This window comes from Macaca mulatta, chromosome 9, assembly GCF_049350105.2.
Source record: "Macaca mulatta isolate MMU2019108-1 chromosome 9, T2T-MMU8v2.0, whole genome shotgun sequence".
NCBI lineage: Eukaryota > Metazoa > Chordata > Mammalia > Primates > Cercopithecidae > Macaca > Macaca mulatta.
In genome coordinates, this window is record NC_133414.1 from 54662439 (window position 1) to 54679425 (window position 16987).

The window sequence follows — 16987 nt, forward strand, 5'->3', positions numbered from 1 at the left end:
AACAAGAAGCAGGTTTATATAATGGAGAATGGTAAAATAAAATAATTCTTTAGAGAAAGATAGAGCATGATTAGAAAGCTGGGAAGAATAAAAAGTGACCTTCCATTACCAAAAGTTGCCAGGGAATTACAGCAAACATGTTGTCACTCCTGTCTTTCTCACTGGTGGGAAGGCATTAGGGATGGAAGCAACTGACCATAGAAAGTTGTGTTTTATCTGCAATAGGTGAATATAAGCATATTGGCACAGCCATGCGTGTATATAATTTGTCATATACACTCAGTATAGACCAGAAGTTTTCACACTTTATAAAATCAGCTGAATACCTTTTTAACAGTGCACATTGTGATTCAGCAGACTTGGGATTCTGGCATTTTAAATAAGTTCTCAGGTGATGCCGTTGCTGGTGGTCCTTGGACCTCACTCTTAAGTAGCAAGAGAATAGCCTTTCCTTTGGAAAAATCTGGAAGAAGAGCAATTGGATAGAAGATCAAGACATAACAGGGTCAAGGAAAAGCATTATATTGCTTTTATTTCTGCATCTGTTTCTGGTCAGAGGGGAAAAAGAAGTAAAGAAATAATAATTACAGGTGTCAGATACTATTCCTAATCAAAGAGAAAGAAAGTGTTGGGAAAATTGATTTTAAAAGATGTTGAATGGGAAAAATGAAGACCACAGATGTGGACATTATTTTGGCTAAGGAAGAGGGATTGTGAGGCAGGAAATGGGGCAAGAAAGAAGATAGCCAGGCAACTTTGGAGTTTCTGAATAGGAAATTTGAGTGAATTCACTTCAGATGCATTTACAATATTTGCACTCCAGATTAGATTTTGGGTACTCCAGAGACTACCGGAAGTGGAGGATTACTAGAATTGGAGTAAACTATGGTGACTTTTTAGTTTTCTCTATTACTATCAGCATAAAAGGTATATATTGTGTTGATATTAGCTATTCAAATGAGAAATATTTGAATCTAAGAGCATTGGCTTTATTTTTAATGAAGCAAATTGTTTTGGTAACATTGTTGTTCTATAAAAATCCATTAGACACTTAATAAAGCAGACTAATTTTTAGAAACAAAAAAATACTGAATTTACTACCTGAATTCTAAAATTTTTTTTTAAATAAGTATTTTCCTGATTTAAAAATATAAAATATTATTTGTATGTAATAAGTATGTTGCCATAAATTTTCAAATAAACATGCCAATATTGAAAGCTCATTACACAAACTTTTAAATGAATTTTGTATATATTTTTAACATGAGTGAATCAAGAAAATTTCTGAGGATAAACTAGAGGATACAGAAATGTAGGCATATGATTACACCACATGGATATGGAAAACAATGAATATTTTATTTAGTATTATCCCCTAAGTAAATATCCAAGCTGATCAATTTGTAACACGTTCAGTGATGAGATGTCAGTTCTGCATTCAGCTGAACTCTCATCATAACGGTGTACCGTCTCAATGGTAGGACAAATTAAAGAACATGATGAATGTAATGATATAAATTATTCTAATGTATTTCATTAAACATATGGTGTAGGATTCTATGTTCAGCTTTGACATTTATTTTTTCAGGGTCACGGTTTGCTCCTCTGATCAAAGATCATTTATGCTTTCATCACTCAGCATATACATATTAATATCAACACATTTTGCATGCAAAACACATTCTCACTTTTGAAATCTTAAGTGCATGTTTGATGAACCGTAGATTCCTAGTTTCTTCAGTGTATTTCTGTCATGTGAGTGTCCTAAAGAAACAAACAAAAGAAAATCTCCTAAACCTAAAGGAATCATTCTCAAAGCTGAGCAAGAGGACTCAGTTAGATACTATCACTGGGTTCATTTGTGGTTGGTTTTGTTATATTTACCTATGACTGATAACAAATCTCTTTTGCTTTAGAGTCTACTGAAAAGCCTTCTGACTTTGAGGTATTGAGTTTTATAATTTTATCTTGAATTATTTATTAACTATGTATTTTGTGAAGTATACATTCGTTATTAATCATTTTTCTTCTAAACCCATTTAGCCTGCTGTTGAAATGCAAAACTCTGTTCCAAATAAAGCTTTAGAAAGGAGGAATAAACAAACATTGAGAGCAGGTAATTTTACAGTTCAACTATATTAAAATGAATATTTCAATAGTTGACATATTAATAGTCTCATCTCCCCAATGTTTATTTTTCAAATATTATGGAAATATTTGAGTTAATAATGTCCATAGTGGTATCCACGTTTGAAAAACTGATTATTTACAAGAACATGAATTTTAATTAGTTTTTTTAAAAATTAGCTTTAATTTCAGGTGTTTCTATTTCTATGTTCTGATACTGTAATGTTTTGTATTGGGAATGTCTGTATGACTTAAAGATTCAAGAAGATGAATTTTTAAACTCTAATATTTTTCCTGTTCAAAACTTGATTCAAATTCTACCCTTTACTGCAGAGAAAGCTTCACTTTTTGACATGCCAATTGTGTTTTAACATTGGTTACCTCATGTGGATGTAGTCATTTGAAGCATCCTAAGGAAATCAGTTATTCTGATTTAGCTTACTCTGTGCGTGTGTATGTGTGTGTGTGTGTGGTGTGCATGTTTGTGCCTGTGTGCATGTGTATGTGTGTTTGTGTGTGGTACCCCTAGTTTTTAAAAATGGGAGAAGTAATCATTTCTTTATAATTATATTTGTAAAACTGTGATTCTGAAGCATTTGGCTTTAGTGTCTTTTCATTGTTTAGAGGTAAACAATTGTCTAAACTAGTTTTTAAAAAATTATTCCTATACATGCTTAAACATTATACAACATATGTACACAGTCATAGATAATACGTAGAATTTGTTTTTAACTTCTAATATGTAAATAATTGTACATTGTGTGTAATTTTCTGTAACATTCTTTATTTTATCAGCATTATATTGTAAGATCCATCCATAATAGACAGAACTAGCTCTGGTTTTGTTTTTATTGCATTCTTTATATAAATTCCGTTATATAACTGCACCAGAACTAAAGTTTGTTTACGCAAAAAATAAAAGCAAATGCAAATTTCAGTCTTATTTAAGTTGGTTTTATCTACTGATTTTTGATATATTAGAAATTAAATTTAAAGAATTTCAAGTATAACCATGCACAATCATCTATTTTAATAAAAATGAAAAGTGTGACCTATGAACCATTACAGCTATGCTGTTGTAACACATTATTTCCCCGAAACAGTGCAGTATACACTTCTAAAAATGAGATTGAAAATAGTCGATAACGGCCGGGCGCGGTGGCTCAAGCCTGTAATCCCAGCACTTTGGGAGGCCGAGGTGGGCGGATCACAAGGTCAGGAGATCGAGACCGCAGTGAAACCCCGTCTCTACTAAAAAAAATACAAAAAATTAGCCGGGCGCGGTGGCGAGCGCCTATAGTCCCAGCTACTCAGGAGGCTGAGGCAGGAGAATGGCGGGAACCCGGGAGGCGGAGCTTGCAGTGAGCCGAGATCGCGCCACTGCACTCCAGCCTGGGCAACAGCGTGAGACTTCGTCTCAAAAAAAAAAAAAAAAAAGAAAATAGTCGATAACAAAAGTATGATTTGAGTTTTGGATTCTCTATGTGAAATTTGAACTTTAGGGATGCTCATCTCACAACTTAAAAGCACATTTGAAAACCAAATAGATAGTTCATGCATGTCAAATTATAAATGTACCCTTAATATTAAAATGATATTTAAAGCTTCAGTTGTGCGTGTTTGCTTTTCTCTTTGAACTATGTTAAAGAGTTAATATTTGAAAAATTTGTTTACAAAGAAAACGGAACATTATTTCTGTTTTTTGTTTGTTTTCTGTCTTATGGCTCCGTGATTTTCATATTCTATTATATGACTGTACCACAATTAATTAAATGGTTTTATGCTGATAAAATACATAAAAATAAAAACAAATTCAGATTTTGATAAGCCTTTTAAGTTGGCTTTATATTTTATTTTTAATATATTAAAAATTAAAAGTATAGTATTTAAGATATAAGCATGCATAATCATATATATTCCGATGGCAATTAGAACTATGAGTTAAAAATTATTAGAGCTATGGTGTTACAACACAGTTTGTCTCTGAAACATTCCAGTATACACTTCTAAATAAACGCAAATGATCATGGTCAACAGCAAAAGTATGATTTGACCTCTTGGATTCCCTGGAGGAAACTTGAACTCCAGGGATATTCTGATCAGAATTTAAGACCAGTTTTAAAAATCAGACTTTTAGTTCATGAATGTCAAATAATCAGTTGACCCGTAATGATGAAATCATCCTTAAAGTTTTTGTTAGGCATGTTTGCTTTTTTCTTCAACCTGTCTTAAATAGTTCAAATTTGAAAATTTTGTTTATAAAGAAAACTGGATATATATGTGTGTGTGTGTGTGTATTCTGTCTCATGACTCTCAGTACTCCTTGGATCTTGTGTAGATCGTGATTTAATTCTATTAAATGTGGAAACAGTAGTTTACTAATGTGTAGACATTGATTTAATTCTTTTTTAGGGAAAAATTAGGTTACTTAAAGCAATTATTTTTATATAGATTTCTAATATTCTCTAAGGCATCACAAGTTGATTCTGAAGATATTGAATTAAGGAAAGACTGTCTCAAAATAACTAAAGGAGTTTTAAAATTTAATGTATATGCAATAAAAGCTTTTTAAGCTTATTTATTTATTACACATACACAAAATATACTGTCATACATGTTGAAACTTAAAATTGTTAGACATAAAGTTTGTTAACATAAAAAAATTTATATTTCTCAAGAGTCTTATTTATTGATAATTTCCTTTGAATAACAGATTGCTGAGTCAATCAAACTAAGTAATGCTAAAAAATAGAAAAAAAGATAACATATAATTAAAGTTATCTCATTAAATTTCAAGCATAGGACATACTGTGTTTCTGGGAAGAAGAACACATTACTGCCTTTTTGAAGAAATAATTTATACAAGTTAGCCAAATTTCTATTTTTTTCTATTCTAATGAATACAATATTTTAGTTTGCAATTCTGTTAGGTTGACCATAAAAGTTGTGGGAATAATCTGAAAAAAGTATGTACATGTTGAATAAGAAACACCACAGATTCATGAAAAAAATAGATTTGTATACTCTTTTAAAATATATCATAGTAAATATTCTCATTAATGTATCTGTGATTAATATTTGATAGATAATATGTTGACATTAAAATCAGGAAAAGAAACATATGCAGAATCACGTTGGAGTTCTAAGGTATTGTGTAATTTTGTTTTTATTATTATTTAAATATAAATATTGAGTGATGTTGAAACTTGAAAGTAGAGACTTTGACTTTATTGTTTTACCTCTGCATATTGCCCTTCAGTAATTTCTGATATTTTTCAGAAAATACTAAGCAGTTATTATTTGCTAAGTAGATTACTGCTTCATAGTGCAATTTCACGTATTTTCAGGATTAAGTTTAAGAAGGTAGTGTAGTATAGTGTGAAAATACATCTTAGAATTCTAGGAATTTATTTGGGTTCTGAATCTACAGTTGTCTAAAAACTGAAGAATTTCAGTTCAGGGGTCCACCTGTGAGCAAATTTATGATTCTCTGGTATATCTGGATTCAGAGGAAAAAGGTAAAATAGTTTTGTGTATCTTGGAACTTGAAAGGATAATGCCTGGTGCTTGAAAGTATTGCTATATTTGGATTGCACAGTGCAGATCTTAAGGAATATTTTGGGCAAAGGAAAAGCAAGAAAAATAGGAAACCTGAGAAACTACAGTAAAAACAATTTGGTTGAGTAGTGTTTTAAAGAGTGAACATTATTTTCACAAATAGAACTATTTGAGTTATTTTGTGGCAGCCATGCTTTCAGCCACATAAATATCTGTATTCTGAGATCACAGCTGTGCAAAGAGGTGGAAAGGGCCCCACAAGTTGTTAGAAGTAGCTGCTTTATAGCAGTAACAATCATGAGTAGAAGTCAAAAAACCAGTCAGTGTTCTGGTTCTGTTACTTACTAGTTATGTAACCTTGGAGAAAATTATTTAGTGTATTCAAATGTCAGTGGCCTTGTTCATTGAATTAGTGCTAATATCTACCTCTTAGATATGTTTAATTGAGCAATGTTGTAATAAAAGTGAAAATATTTTGCAAACTGAAAAATGTGTATACAAATGTAAGATAATGATGACAGTGGTATTCAGTGGCTTAATAAATATCAAGGGTACTTTTTCTAAACATGAAGGCAGTATTGTCAGAAAAATAATGGGGGAATGCAACAGACATGTGGATTTCTAGTTTAGTGTATGGGTATGTTAAGTATCAGCAGGCTACTAATACTATTTTCTAAACTTGCGAAGAATTTAGCAAATTAGACCTCTCTGATGAGATTTTAAATGCTTTGACTATTAATAATGTGCTTCCTAAATAGCATAAGTGTGCTAAGCAGTGAGACCTGAATACACAGGATGAGGACTTATGTCAAAGTGGTAGGAATAGAAAAGCAAGTTAACAACACTTATAAGTAAATATAAGTGATCTCTATATAAAGACAGATAGTGTTAGGTTAGATAAAATTGAAGAAGTTTACACTTAGAATGGGAATGGGTGTGGCAGTCAAATTCTGTAGTCAGAGATTTCTTTGAGACTGTCAGTCAAGCTCCCATAACAAGCATGAGAGGTAGGATGACATGTATATACCCAAAGGATTATAAATCATGCTGCTATAAAGACACATGAACGCGTATGTTTATTGCGGCACTATTCACAATAGCAAAGACTTGGAATCAACCCAAATGTCCATCAGTGACAGACTGGATTAAGAAAATGTGGCACATATACACCATGGAATACTATGCAGCCATATAAAAGGATGAGTTCATGTCCTTTGTAGGGACATGGATGCAGCTGGAAACCATCATTCTCAGCAAACAATTGCAAGAACAGAAAACCAAACACCTCATGTTCTCACTCATAGGTGGGAATTGAACAATCAGATTACTTGGACTCTGGAAGGGGAACATCACACACTGGGGCCTATTATGGGTAGGGGGTAGGGAATGGGGGGAGGGATGGCATTGGGAGTTGTACCTGATGTAAATGACGAGTTGATGGGTGCTGACGAGTTGATGGGTACAGCACACCAACATGGCACAAGTATACATATGTAACAAACCTGCACATTGTGCACATGTACCCTAGAACTTAAAGTATAATAAAAAAAAGAAAAAAAAAAAAAAAAGGAGAAATCTCCAAAAAAAAAAAAAAAACAAACAAACAAACAAAAAGAATGTCTAGGTGAAAGACATTTGGAGCAGAAAAAAAGCAGATCACATTTCTTTACAATTTTTCTCTTAACATTCTGGAAAGACTAGGAAGCGGAAAGTGGGGTAAACATTATCATCATCATTTTCATTATTGTAAGGTGTAAAAAAGTTTGCAAATGTGTTCCTGGCACATAATAAATGCTTTATGAATAAATGTTCTTATGTTTTTATGAAGGACTTGCTATAGTTTTCTGAAATTATGTTTTAATTGAGATTGAGTTGCATATTTTATATGATATTGGTTTCTTTTCATTTAAACTTAATAGAATGTTTTTCTTCTTTTAAATTTATTCATGCATTTCTTCTGTTATCAAAAATTTTCTCAAAAATTTTTGATTATTTCAAATTCTTGTCTACCTAAATAAAGAAGCTTTTACAATATTCTATCTCATACTCTGAAGGTTTTCTTTCCTTAAAGTGTCTTATTTTAACCCTAAAAATTTATAATTATGAATATTTTAAATGTTTAATGTTGTCAATGTTATATAGCAAGAAGCAGGTGATTGTCTTTTGTTTTAAATGCCCTCTCTTTTTTCTTGAGGACTACAAAGTAGAGTTAGATATTTTGAATGTAATTTCTTGTTGAAATATGCACACGAGTAAATACTTTTTCTGTGGATATGTTTTTATTTTTGGGTTTTCATGCTTAGTAACTGTTTCAATAGCTAAATGAAAATGAAAATAAGCTTGATTTGGAGAGCATATGTGAAGTCCTTTATATAAATGTTTTGGTTTTCAATAGGTTTCTATTCTTAAACCAAATTGCCTTTAAAGTAGGAAACAGAGTATGTTTTGAAATATGTTAGGAAATCTTGATGTCACTCATTATTATTATTATTATTTTAAAATTGCAATTCATTATTGATAGAACTTCAAACAGAGTGTTTCGGAAAGTGCTGCACAGAATTACACGTGTTTACCTGAGGCTACATATCAAGAAGAAGTCAAGAATATAAATGGAAAACTAAAGGGTAAGAATCACTTTTTATTTAGAAGTCATTTGACAGTATGTTTATCTAAAAATTTGAGGACTGTTATACTGTAATAGCCTCAGAACATTACGCACTAAATGCGTAGTATAAAAAAAGCGAATTAAAATGGTAATAAGTTACATATCTTGTCAGGTGTCAGCAACAGAGTATATAGTGAGTGCCGAAAAAGGAACTGAATTATTACTTTACATTCCAGATATTCTAAAACCTGAGATATCTCAGGAAATAAGAGGAAAGATGTAAAAGAGAGAATAAAGAATGAGGAAGACAGAAAGTACAGGGAGGAAATGAGGGGAAAAGAAGCAGGTGTATACAATGGAGGTTCATAAGATAAAATAACTCTTTAGATAGAGGAAGAGTATGGTTAGAAAGGTGCGAAGAATATATAGTAAGCTTTCAGTACAAAAACTAGTAAAAGAATTACAGCAAAAATGTTCCACCCAAGCTAAAAACCATGGCACAAGAAGTACGTGATACATGCACAAGCTTCAGTAGCTGATTCGATCAAGTGGAAGAAAGGGTATCCGTGATTGAAGATCAAATGAATGAAATGAAGTGAGAAGAGAAGTTTAAAGAAAAAAGAGTAAAAAGAAACAAACAAAGCCTCAAGAAATATGGGACTATGTGAAAAGACCAAATCAACGTTTGATTGGTGTACCTGAAATTGACAGGGAGAATGGAACCAAGTTGGAAAACACTCTGCAGGATATTATCGAGGAGAACTTCCCCAACCTAGAAAGACAGGCCAACATTCAAATTCAGGAAATACAGAGAACACCACAAAGATACTCCTCGAGAAGAGCAACCCCAAGACACATAATTGTCAGATCCACCAAGATTGCAAAGAAGGAAAAAATGTTAAAGGTAGCTAGAGAGAAAGGTCGGGTTACCCACAAAGGGAAGCCCATTAGACTAACAGCAGAGCTCTCAGAAGAAACTCTACAAGCCAGAAGAGAGTGGGGGCCAATATTCAACATTCTTAAAGAAAAGAATTTTCAACCCGAAATTTCATATCCAGCTAAACTAAGCTTCATAAGTGAAGGAGAAATAAAATCCTTTACAAACAAACAAATGCTGAGAGGTTTTGTCACCACCAGTCCTGCCTTACAAGAGCTCCTGAAGGATACACTAAACATGGAAATGAAAAACAGGTACCAGCCACTGCAAAAACATGCCAAATTACAAAGACCCTCGATGCTAGGAAGAAACTGCATCAACTAACAAGCAAAATAACCAGCTAACATCATAATGAGAGGATCAAATTCACACATAACAATATTAATCTTAAATGCTCCAATTAAAAGACACAGACTGGCAAATTGATAAAGAGTCAAGACCCATCAGTGTGATGTATTCAGGAGACACATCTCATGTGCAGAGATACACATAGGCTCAAAATAAAGGGATGCAGAAAGATCTACCAAGCAAATGGAAAACAAAAAGAAAGCAGGGATTGCAATCCTAGTCTCTGACACAACAGACTTTAAACCAACAAAGATCAAAAGAGACAAAGAAGGCCATTACATAATGGTAAAGGGATCAATTCAACAAGAAGACCTAACTATCCTAAATATATATGCACCCAATACAGGAGCACCCAGATTCATAAGGCAAGTCGTTAGAGACCTACAAAGAGACTTAGACTCCCACAAAATAATGATGGGAGACTTTAACACCCCGGTGTCAATATTAGACAGATCAACGAGACAGAAGGTTAAAAAGGATATCCAGGACTTGAACTCGGCTCTGCACCAAGCAGACCCAATAGAAATCTACAGAACTCTCCACCCCAAATCAGCAGAATATACATTCTTCTCAATACCACATCACACTTATTCCAAAATTGACCATATAGTTGGAAGTAAAGCACTCCTCAGCAAATATAAAAGAACAGAAATCACAACAAACTGTCTCTCAGATCACAGTGCAATCAAATTAGAACTCAGGATTAAGAAACTCACTCAAAATCACACAACTACGTGGAAACTGAACAACCTGCCCCTGAGTGACTACTGGGTACATAATAAAATGTAGGCAGAAATAAAAATGTTGTTTGAAACCAATGAGAACAAAGACACAACATATCAGAATCTCTGGGCCACATTTAAGCAATGTGTAGAGGGAAATTTATAGCACTAAATGCCCATAAGAGAAAGCAGGAAAGACCTAAAATTGACACCCTAACATCACAATTTAATGAACTAGAGAAGCAAGAGCAAACAAATTCAAAAGGTAGCAGAAGGTAAGAAATAACTAAGAACAGAGTAGAACTGAAGGAGATAGAGATACAAAAAACCCTTCAAAAATCAATGAATCCAGGAGCTAGTTTTTTGAAAAGATCAACAAAATAGATGGCTAGCAAGACTAATAAAGAAGAAAAGAGAGAAGAATCAAATAGACACAATAAAAAATGATAAAGGGGATATCACCACCAATCCCACAGAAATACAAACTACTATCACACAACACTATAAACACCTCTACACAAATAAACTAGAAAATCTAGAAGAAATGGATAAATTCCTGGACACACACACCCTCCCTAGACTAAACCAGGAAGAAGTTAAATCCCTGAATAGACCAATAACAGGCTCTGAAATTGAGGCAATAATTAATAGCCTACCAACCAAAAAAAAGTCCAGGACCAGATGGATTCACAGCCGAATTCTACCAGAGGTACAAAGAAGAGCTGGAACCATTCCTTCTGAAACTCTTCCAATCATAGAAAAAGAGAGAATCCTCCCTTACTCATTTTATGAAGCCAGTATCATCCTGATACCAAAGTCTGGCAGAGAGACAACAAAAAAGAGAATTTTAGACCAATATCCCTGATGAACATCAATGCAAAAATCCTCAATAAAATACTGGCAAACTGAATCCAGCAGCATATCAAAAAGCTTATCCACCATGATCAAGTTGGCTTCATCCCTGAGATGCAAGGCTGTTTCAATAAACATAATGCATAAACATAATGCATCACATAAACAGAACCAAAGACAAAAACCACATGATTATATCAATAGATGCAGAAAAGGCCTTTGACAAAATTCAACAGCACTTCATGCTAAAATCTCTCAATAAATAAACTAAGTACTGATGGGACGTATCTCAAAATAGTAAGAGCTATTTATGACAAACTCATAGCCAATATCATTGAATGGGCAAAAACTTGAAGCTTTCCCTTTGAAAACTGGCACAAGACAGGGATGCCCTCTCTCACCACTCCTATTCAACATAGTGTTAGAAGTTCTGGCCAGGGCAATCAGACGGGAGAAAGAAACTAAGGGTATTCAATTAGAAAAAGAGGAAGTCAGATTGTCCCTGTTTGCAGATGACATGATTGTGTATTTAGAAAACTCTATCATCTCAGCCCCAAATCTCCTTAAGCTGATATAAGCAACTTCAGCAAAGTCTCAGGACATACAATTAATGTGCAAAAATCACAAGAATTCCTATACACCGATAACAGACAAACAGAGAGCCAAATCATGAGTGAACTCCCATTCACAATTGCTTCAAAGAGAATAAAATGCCTAGGAATCCAACTTACAAGGGATGTGAAGGACCTCTTCAAGGAGAACTACAAACCACTGCTCAACAGAAAAAAGGGGACACAAACAAATGGAACAACATTCTATGCTCATGGATAGGAAGAATCAATATCATGAAAATGACCATACTGCCCAAGGAAAATGTTAGATTCTATGCCATCCCCATCAAGCTACCAATGACTTTCTTCACAGAATTGGAAAAAAGTACTTTAAAGTTCATATGGAACCAAAAAAGAGCCCTCATTGCCAAGACAATCCTAAGCCAAAAGAACAAAGCTGGAGGCATCACGCTACCTGACTTCAAACTATACTACAAGGCTATAGTAACCAAAACAGCATGGTCTTGGTACCAAAACAGAGATATAGACCAAGGGAAAGGAACAGAGCTCTCAGAAATAACACCACAAATCTACAACCATCTGATTTTTGATGAACCAGACAAAAACAAGAAATGGGGAAGGATTCCCTGTTTAATAAATTGTTCTGGGAAAACTGGCTAGCTATATGTAGAAAGCTGAAACTGCATCCCTTCCTTACATCTTATACAAAAATTATTTTCAGATGGATTAAAGACTTAAATGTTAGACCTGAAACTATAAAAACCCCAGAAGAAAACCTAGGCAATACCATTCAGGACAGAGGCATGGGCAAAGACTTCATGACTAAAACACCAAAAGCAATGGCAACAAAAGCCAAAATGGACAAATGTGATCTAATTAAAGAGCTTCTGCACAGCAAAAGAAGCTTCCATCAGAGTGAACAGGAAACATACAGAATGGGAGAAAATTTTTGCAATCTACCTATCTGACAAAGTGCTACTATCTGGAATCTACAAATAACTTTAATAAGTTTACAAGAAAAAAATCAAACAACCCCATCAAAAAGTGGACAAAAGATGTGAACAGACAGTTCTCAAAAGAAGACATTTATGCAGCCAACAGACACATGAAAAATGCTCATCATCACTGGCCATCAGAGAAATGCAAATCAAAATCACAGTGAGATACCTTCTCACACCAGTTAGAATGGCAATCATTAAAAAGTCAGGAAACAACAGGTGCTGGAGAGGATATGGAGAAACAGGAACACTTTTACACTGTTGGTGGGAGTGTCAATTAGTTCAACCATTGTGGAAAACAGTGTGGTGATTTCTCAAGGATCTAGGACTAGAAATACCATTTGACCCAGCAATCCCATTACTGGTTATATATCCAAAGGATTATAAATCTTACTACTATAAAGACACATGCACATGTATGTTTATTGGGGCACTATTCACAATAGCAAAGACTTGGAACCAACCCAAATGTCCATCAATGATAGACTGAATTAAGAAAATGTGGCACATATACATCATAGAATACTATGCAACCATATAAAAAGGATGAGTTCATGTCCTTTGTAGGGACATGGATGAAGCTGGAAACCATCATTATGAGCAAACTATCACAAGGACAGAAAACCAAACACTGCATATTCTCACCCATAAGTGGGAATTGAAATATGAGAACACTTGGATACAGGGTGGGGAACATCACACTACAGGGCCTGTCATGGGGTGGAGGGAGCGGAGAGGGATAGCATTAATAAAAATACATAATGTAAATGATGAGTTAATGGGTGCACCACACCAACATGGCACATGTATACATATGTAACACATCTGCATGTTGTGCACATGTACCCTAGAACTTAAAGTATAATAATAATAAAAAAAAATTTCCATCTTTACTTACTCGCTTGTGGAAGACATTAGGAATGGAATTACCTGACTGTGCGAAGCTATGTTTCATCTATTATTGGTGAATATAAGCATATATGGGCAGCCACACATGTATATATTTTTTCAGTATGGTCCAGAAGTTTTCATACCTTAATAAATGAGCTACAGATCTTGTTAACAATGCACATTCTGATTCAATAGACTTGAGGTTGTGCAATTTTAATAAATTCTCAGGTGATGCTGATGCTGGTGGTTCTTGGACCATGCACTGAGTAGCAAAGGTATAGAGTTTTCATTGAAGTAATTTGGAAGAAGAGCAATTGGATAGAATGTCAAGACATAACAGAGTCAAGGGCAAGCATTATTTTGATTTTGTTTCTCAGTATGTTTTTAATCAGAAGCGAAGAAAGAGGTTAAAAAACAACAACAGAATTTATAGATGCCCAATATTACTTCCGAACAAGAGAAAGAAAGTGGTAGGAAAATTTATTTTTAAAAGTGTTGAAGGGAAAGAATCAAAACTACAGATCTGGAGATTATTTTTGCTAAAGAATAGCAATTGTGAGGCATGAAGGGGAAGGGGAGGAGAAGCTAAGTAGGTAATTTTGAAGTTTCTGAGAAGGAAACTTGAGTGAACTCATTTCAGATGCATTTGGAATGTCTGCACTCCAGAAGGTTAGATTATGTGTGCTCTGGACAGTATTGGAAGAAGCAGGGATTACTAGATTTGGCGTCTACCACAGTGACTCATTACTCTTTTCTATTACTTTCAGGATTCATAGAGACATGTTTTGTTGATATTATTTATTTAAGTGAGATAAATTTGAATATGAATCCATTGACTTTTTTAGTAAAATTGCTGCTCCATAATAATCTGTTAGATGACTGGGCCCGGTGGCTCATGCCTGTAATCCCAGCACTTTGGGAAGCTGAGGTGGGCCGATCACTTGGGGTCAGCAGTTCGAGACCAGCCTGGCCAACATGGTGAAACCCCGTCTCTACTAAAAATACAAAAAAAAAAAAAAATTAGCTGGGTGTGGTAGCACACGCCTGTAATCCCAGCTACTCAAGAGGCTAAGGCAGGAGAATCGCTTGAACCCAGGGGGCGGAGGTTGCAGTGAACCGAGGTCACTCCACTGCATTCCACTCTGGGTGACAGAGTGAGACTCCATCTCAAAAAAAATAAAAATAAAAAAATAAAAATTTGTTAGAGACTAACATGGTAAATCAGTCTAATTTTAGAAACAAAAACTAAATTTATTACTTGAATACTAAAACTGATTTTTAAATAAATATTATTCTGATTTCAAAATAAAAATGGTTATAACTAATTAATATTTAGCAATCAAGTTTTTGAATAAATATTTCAATACTGAAAGTTTTTTATACATTATTTTCTTTATGAGTTTTATATGCCATCTTATATGAAGGGATGAAAAAACATTCAGATGGATAAATGACAGGTTGCAAAAATGTAGGCATAAAATTACACCACATGTGTATGGAAAAAAATTAATATTTTTATTTACTATTATTCCCTAATATACATCCATGCTCATGAATTCATTACACTTTCGTTAATGAGACATCAGTTTTACATTCAGCTAAACTCTTATTGTAACTGTGTACCTTCTCAATTATAAGATAAATTAAAGAGTATGATGAATGTTTATAATTTAATGATATAAGTGATTCTGAAGTGTATCTTGTAGTTCAGAAGCTCTCATAATTTATAACTAGTATATGTTAGCCATGTGTGAGATTCATAGATGCCACGTGATAAATGAGCTCTAGATGATGAAATGGTTTGTAAAATTTTCCTTGTGTGTTTTTTGCTTTTTTTTCTTTTTCACATAAAAATTTAAAACTCAATGTTTTTGTTTATAAAGAAAATAGTTACAAATTTACTTTTTGTCACCTGGGACTGCACATTTTTGATATAGTTTGAACCTAGACTTTTTTTAAACTTGTGAAAAATTAGGTCACTTATGACTATTATTTTTATATAAATTTCTGATATATTTATCCAAAATTTCCCAAGTACTTTCTTAATACATTGGCGCATTAGAAAGAGACTATATCATTATAATTTTTTAAAAAAATATATTCAATAAAATATTTTAAAGTCCATGTCTGTATCATTCATTGACACAATAGTTTCATTAATCTTTAAACTTTAAATGACTAGACATAAATTTCATTGATATAAAAGTATACATATCTTTGAAGAATCTTATTGATGAATAATTTATCCTGGAAAATGAACTAGTCATAAAGCTTGCTGAGTCAATCAAAGAAAGTAACAGTAAAATATTAATTCCTGAAAGAAAATGAGGGTTGATATTTAACTAAACTTACCTGGGTAAATGGCAACTATCAGACATAGTGTGTTTTTTGCGGGGAGAGGAATACAGGAGACTGCTTTTTTGAAGAAAAAAAATCATACAAGCTTTTTATAAGTCTTACGTCAGGGTTTTGATAAGGAAGCAGAGCCATTCATGACCACTCAGGACATAGAACTGATGCTGCGTTTTCTCTTTCCTCTGGGAGCCTCTTTGCAATTCACTAAGAGCTTTTCCTGAGACCCTTGTCTTGACTGGTGCTTGTCCTCCTCATTAGGGTATCCAAACTTCAGGCTAGTTTTGTCAGTCCAGTCCAGCTTGTCAGTGTACTTTTGTTCAGCTTCATCTTTCTTTCTGGAGCTGAGTACAGAATTCAGGGCACTGGGCATTACACAGACCTGTCGATAACCTGAGGGAACAAAGAGTTCTTACCAGTAAGACAATGACAAAGCATATTCTTACCCGCTTCTGCCACAGTATATTCTAACCTGCGGTCACCATTTGTTGGCTGGGAGGTTGCACTGCACACCCCGTTACAAAATTTGCTGACTCAAGTGCGGATAGGAAAATGATACAGGCTTCTTGAGACCTCCACTTTCTCATTTCTGCAGCAAATCAAGGGCTTTCTCACATGCCCAGTATGCTGCCATGAGAACTAGCATTTGGGAAAACCACCATACTAAGTTTACATATAACCAAAAGAATCATACAGAGGCTGACTCCCCTGGCAGCACTCAGAAACAAATTGCATTCCTCAGTATATGTTAAAGTCACACCCTCCAGGGTGACAACATGTCTCAAGCAAGTGAAAGTAAACTTAAATAGAAGAAGTGGCTCTGTTTTCAGATTAGAAAGATGAGCCAAAAGTTCGGAAAGCTGAAAAAACACAGGGTATCAACACACAACTTTGCTCCTCAACCCTTTGGCAACCACTAATCTTTTTACTCTATCCATAATTTTGGTTTCTGGATAATGTCATTTGTGGAAATATGCATTTAAGTCTTTTCATACTTGATAGTTCATCTCTTTTTAGTCCTTAGT

General features: G+C 34.0%; 1 protein-coding gene across 1 annotated transcript in view; it reads left to right on the top strand.

Annotated features, from left to right (window-relative positions):
- Positions 1-16987, top strand: part of LOC144331432 (ankyrin repeat domain-containing protein 30B-like) — a 131705-nt gene that overhangs the window by 102566 nt on the left and 12152 nt on the right. The window contains exons 37-38 of the mRNA XM_077947967.1: positions 1917-1945; positions 2044-2116. Of these exons, the coding sequence (XP_077804093.1) occupies positions 1917-1945; positions 2044-2116 (102 nt within the window). The remainder of the gene's footprint in view (positions 1-1916; positions 1946-2043; positions 2117-16987) is intronic.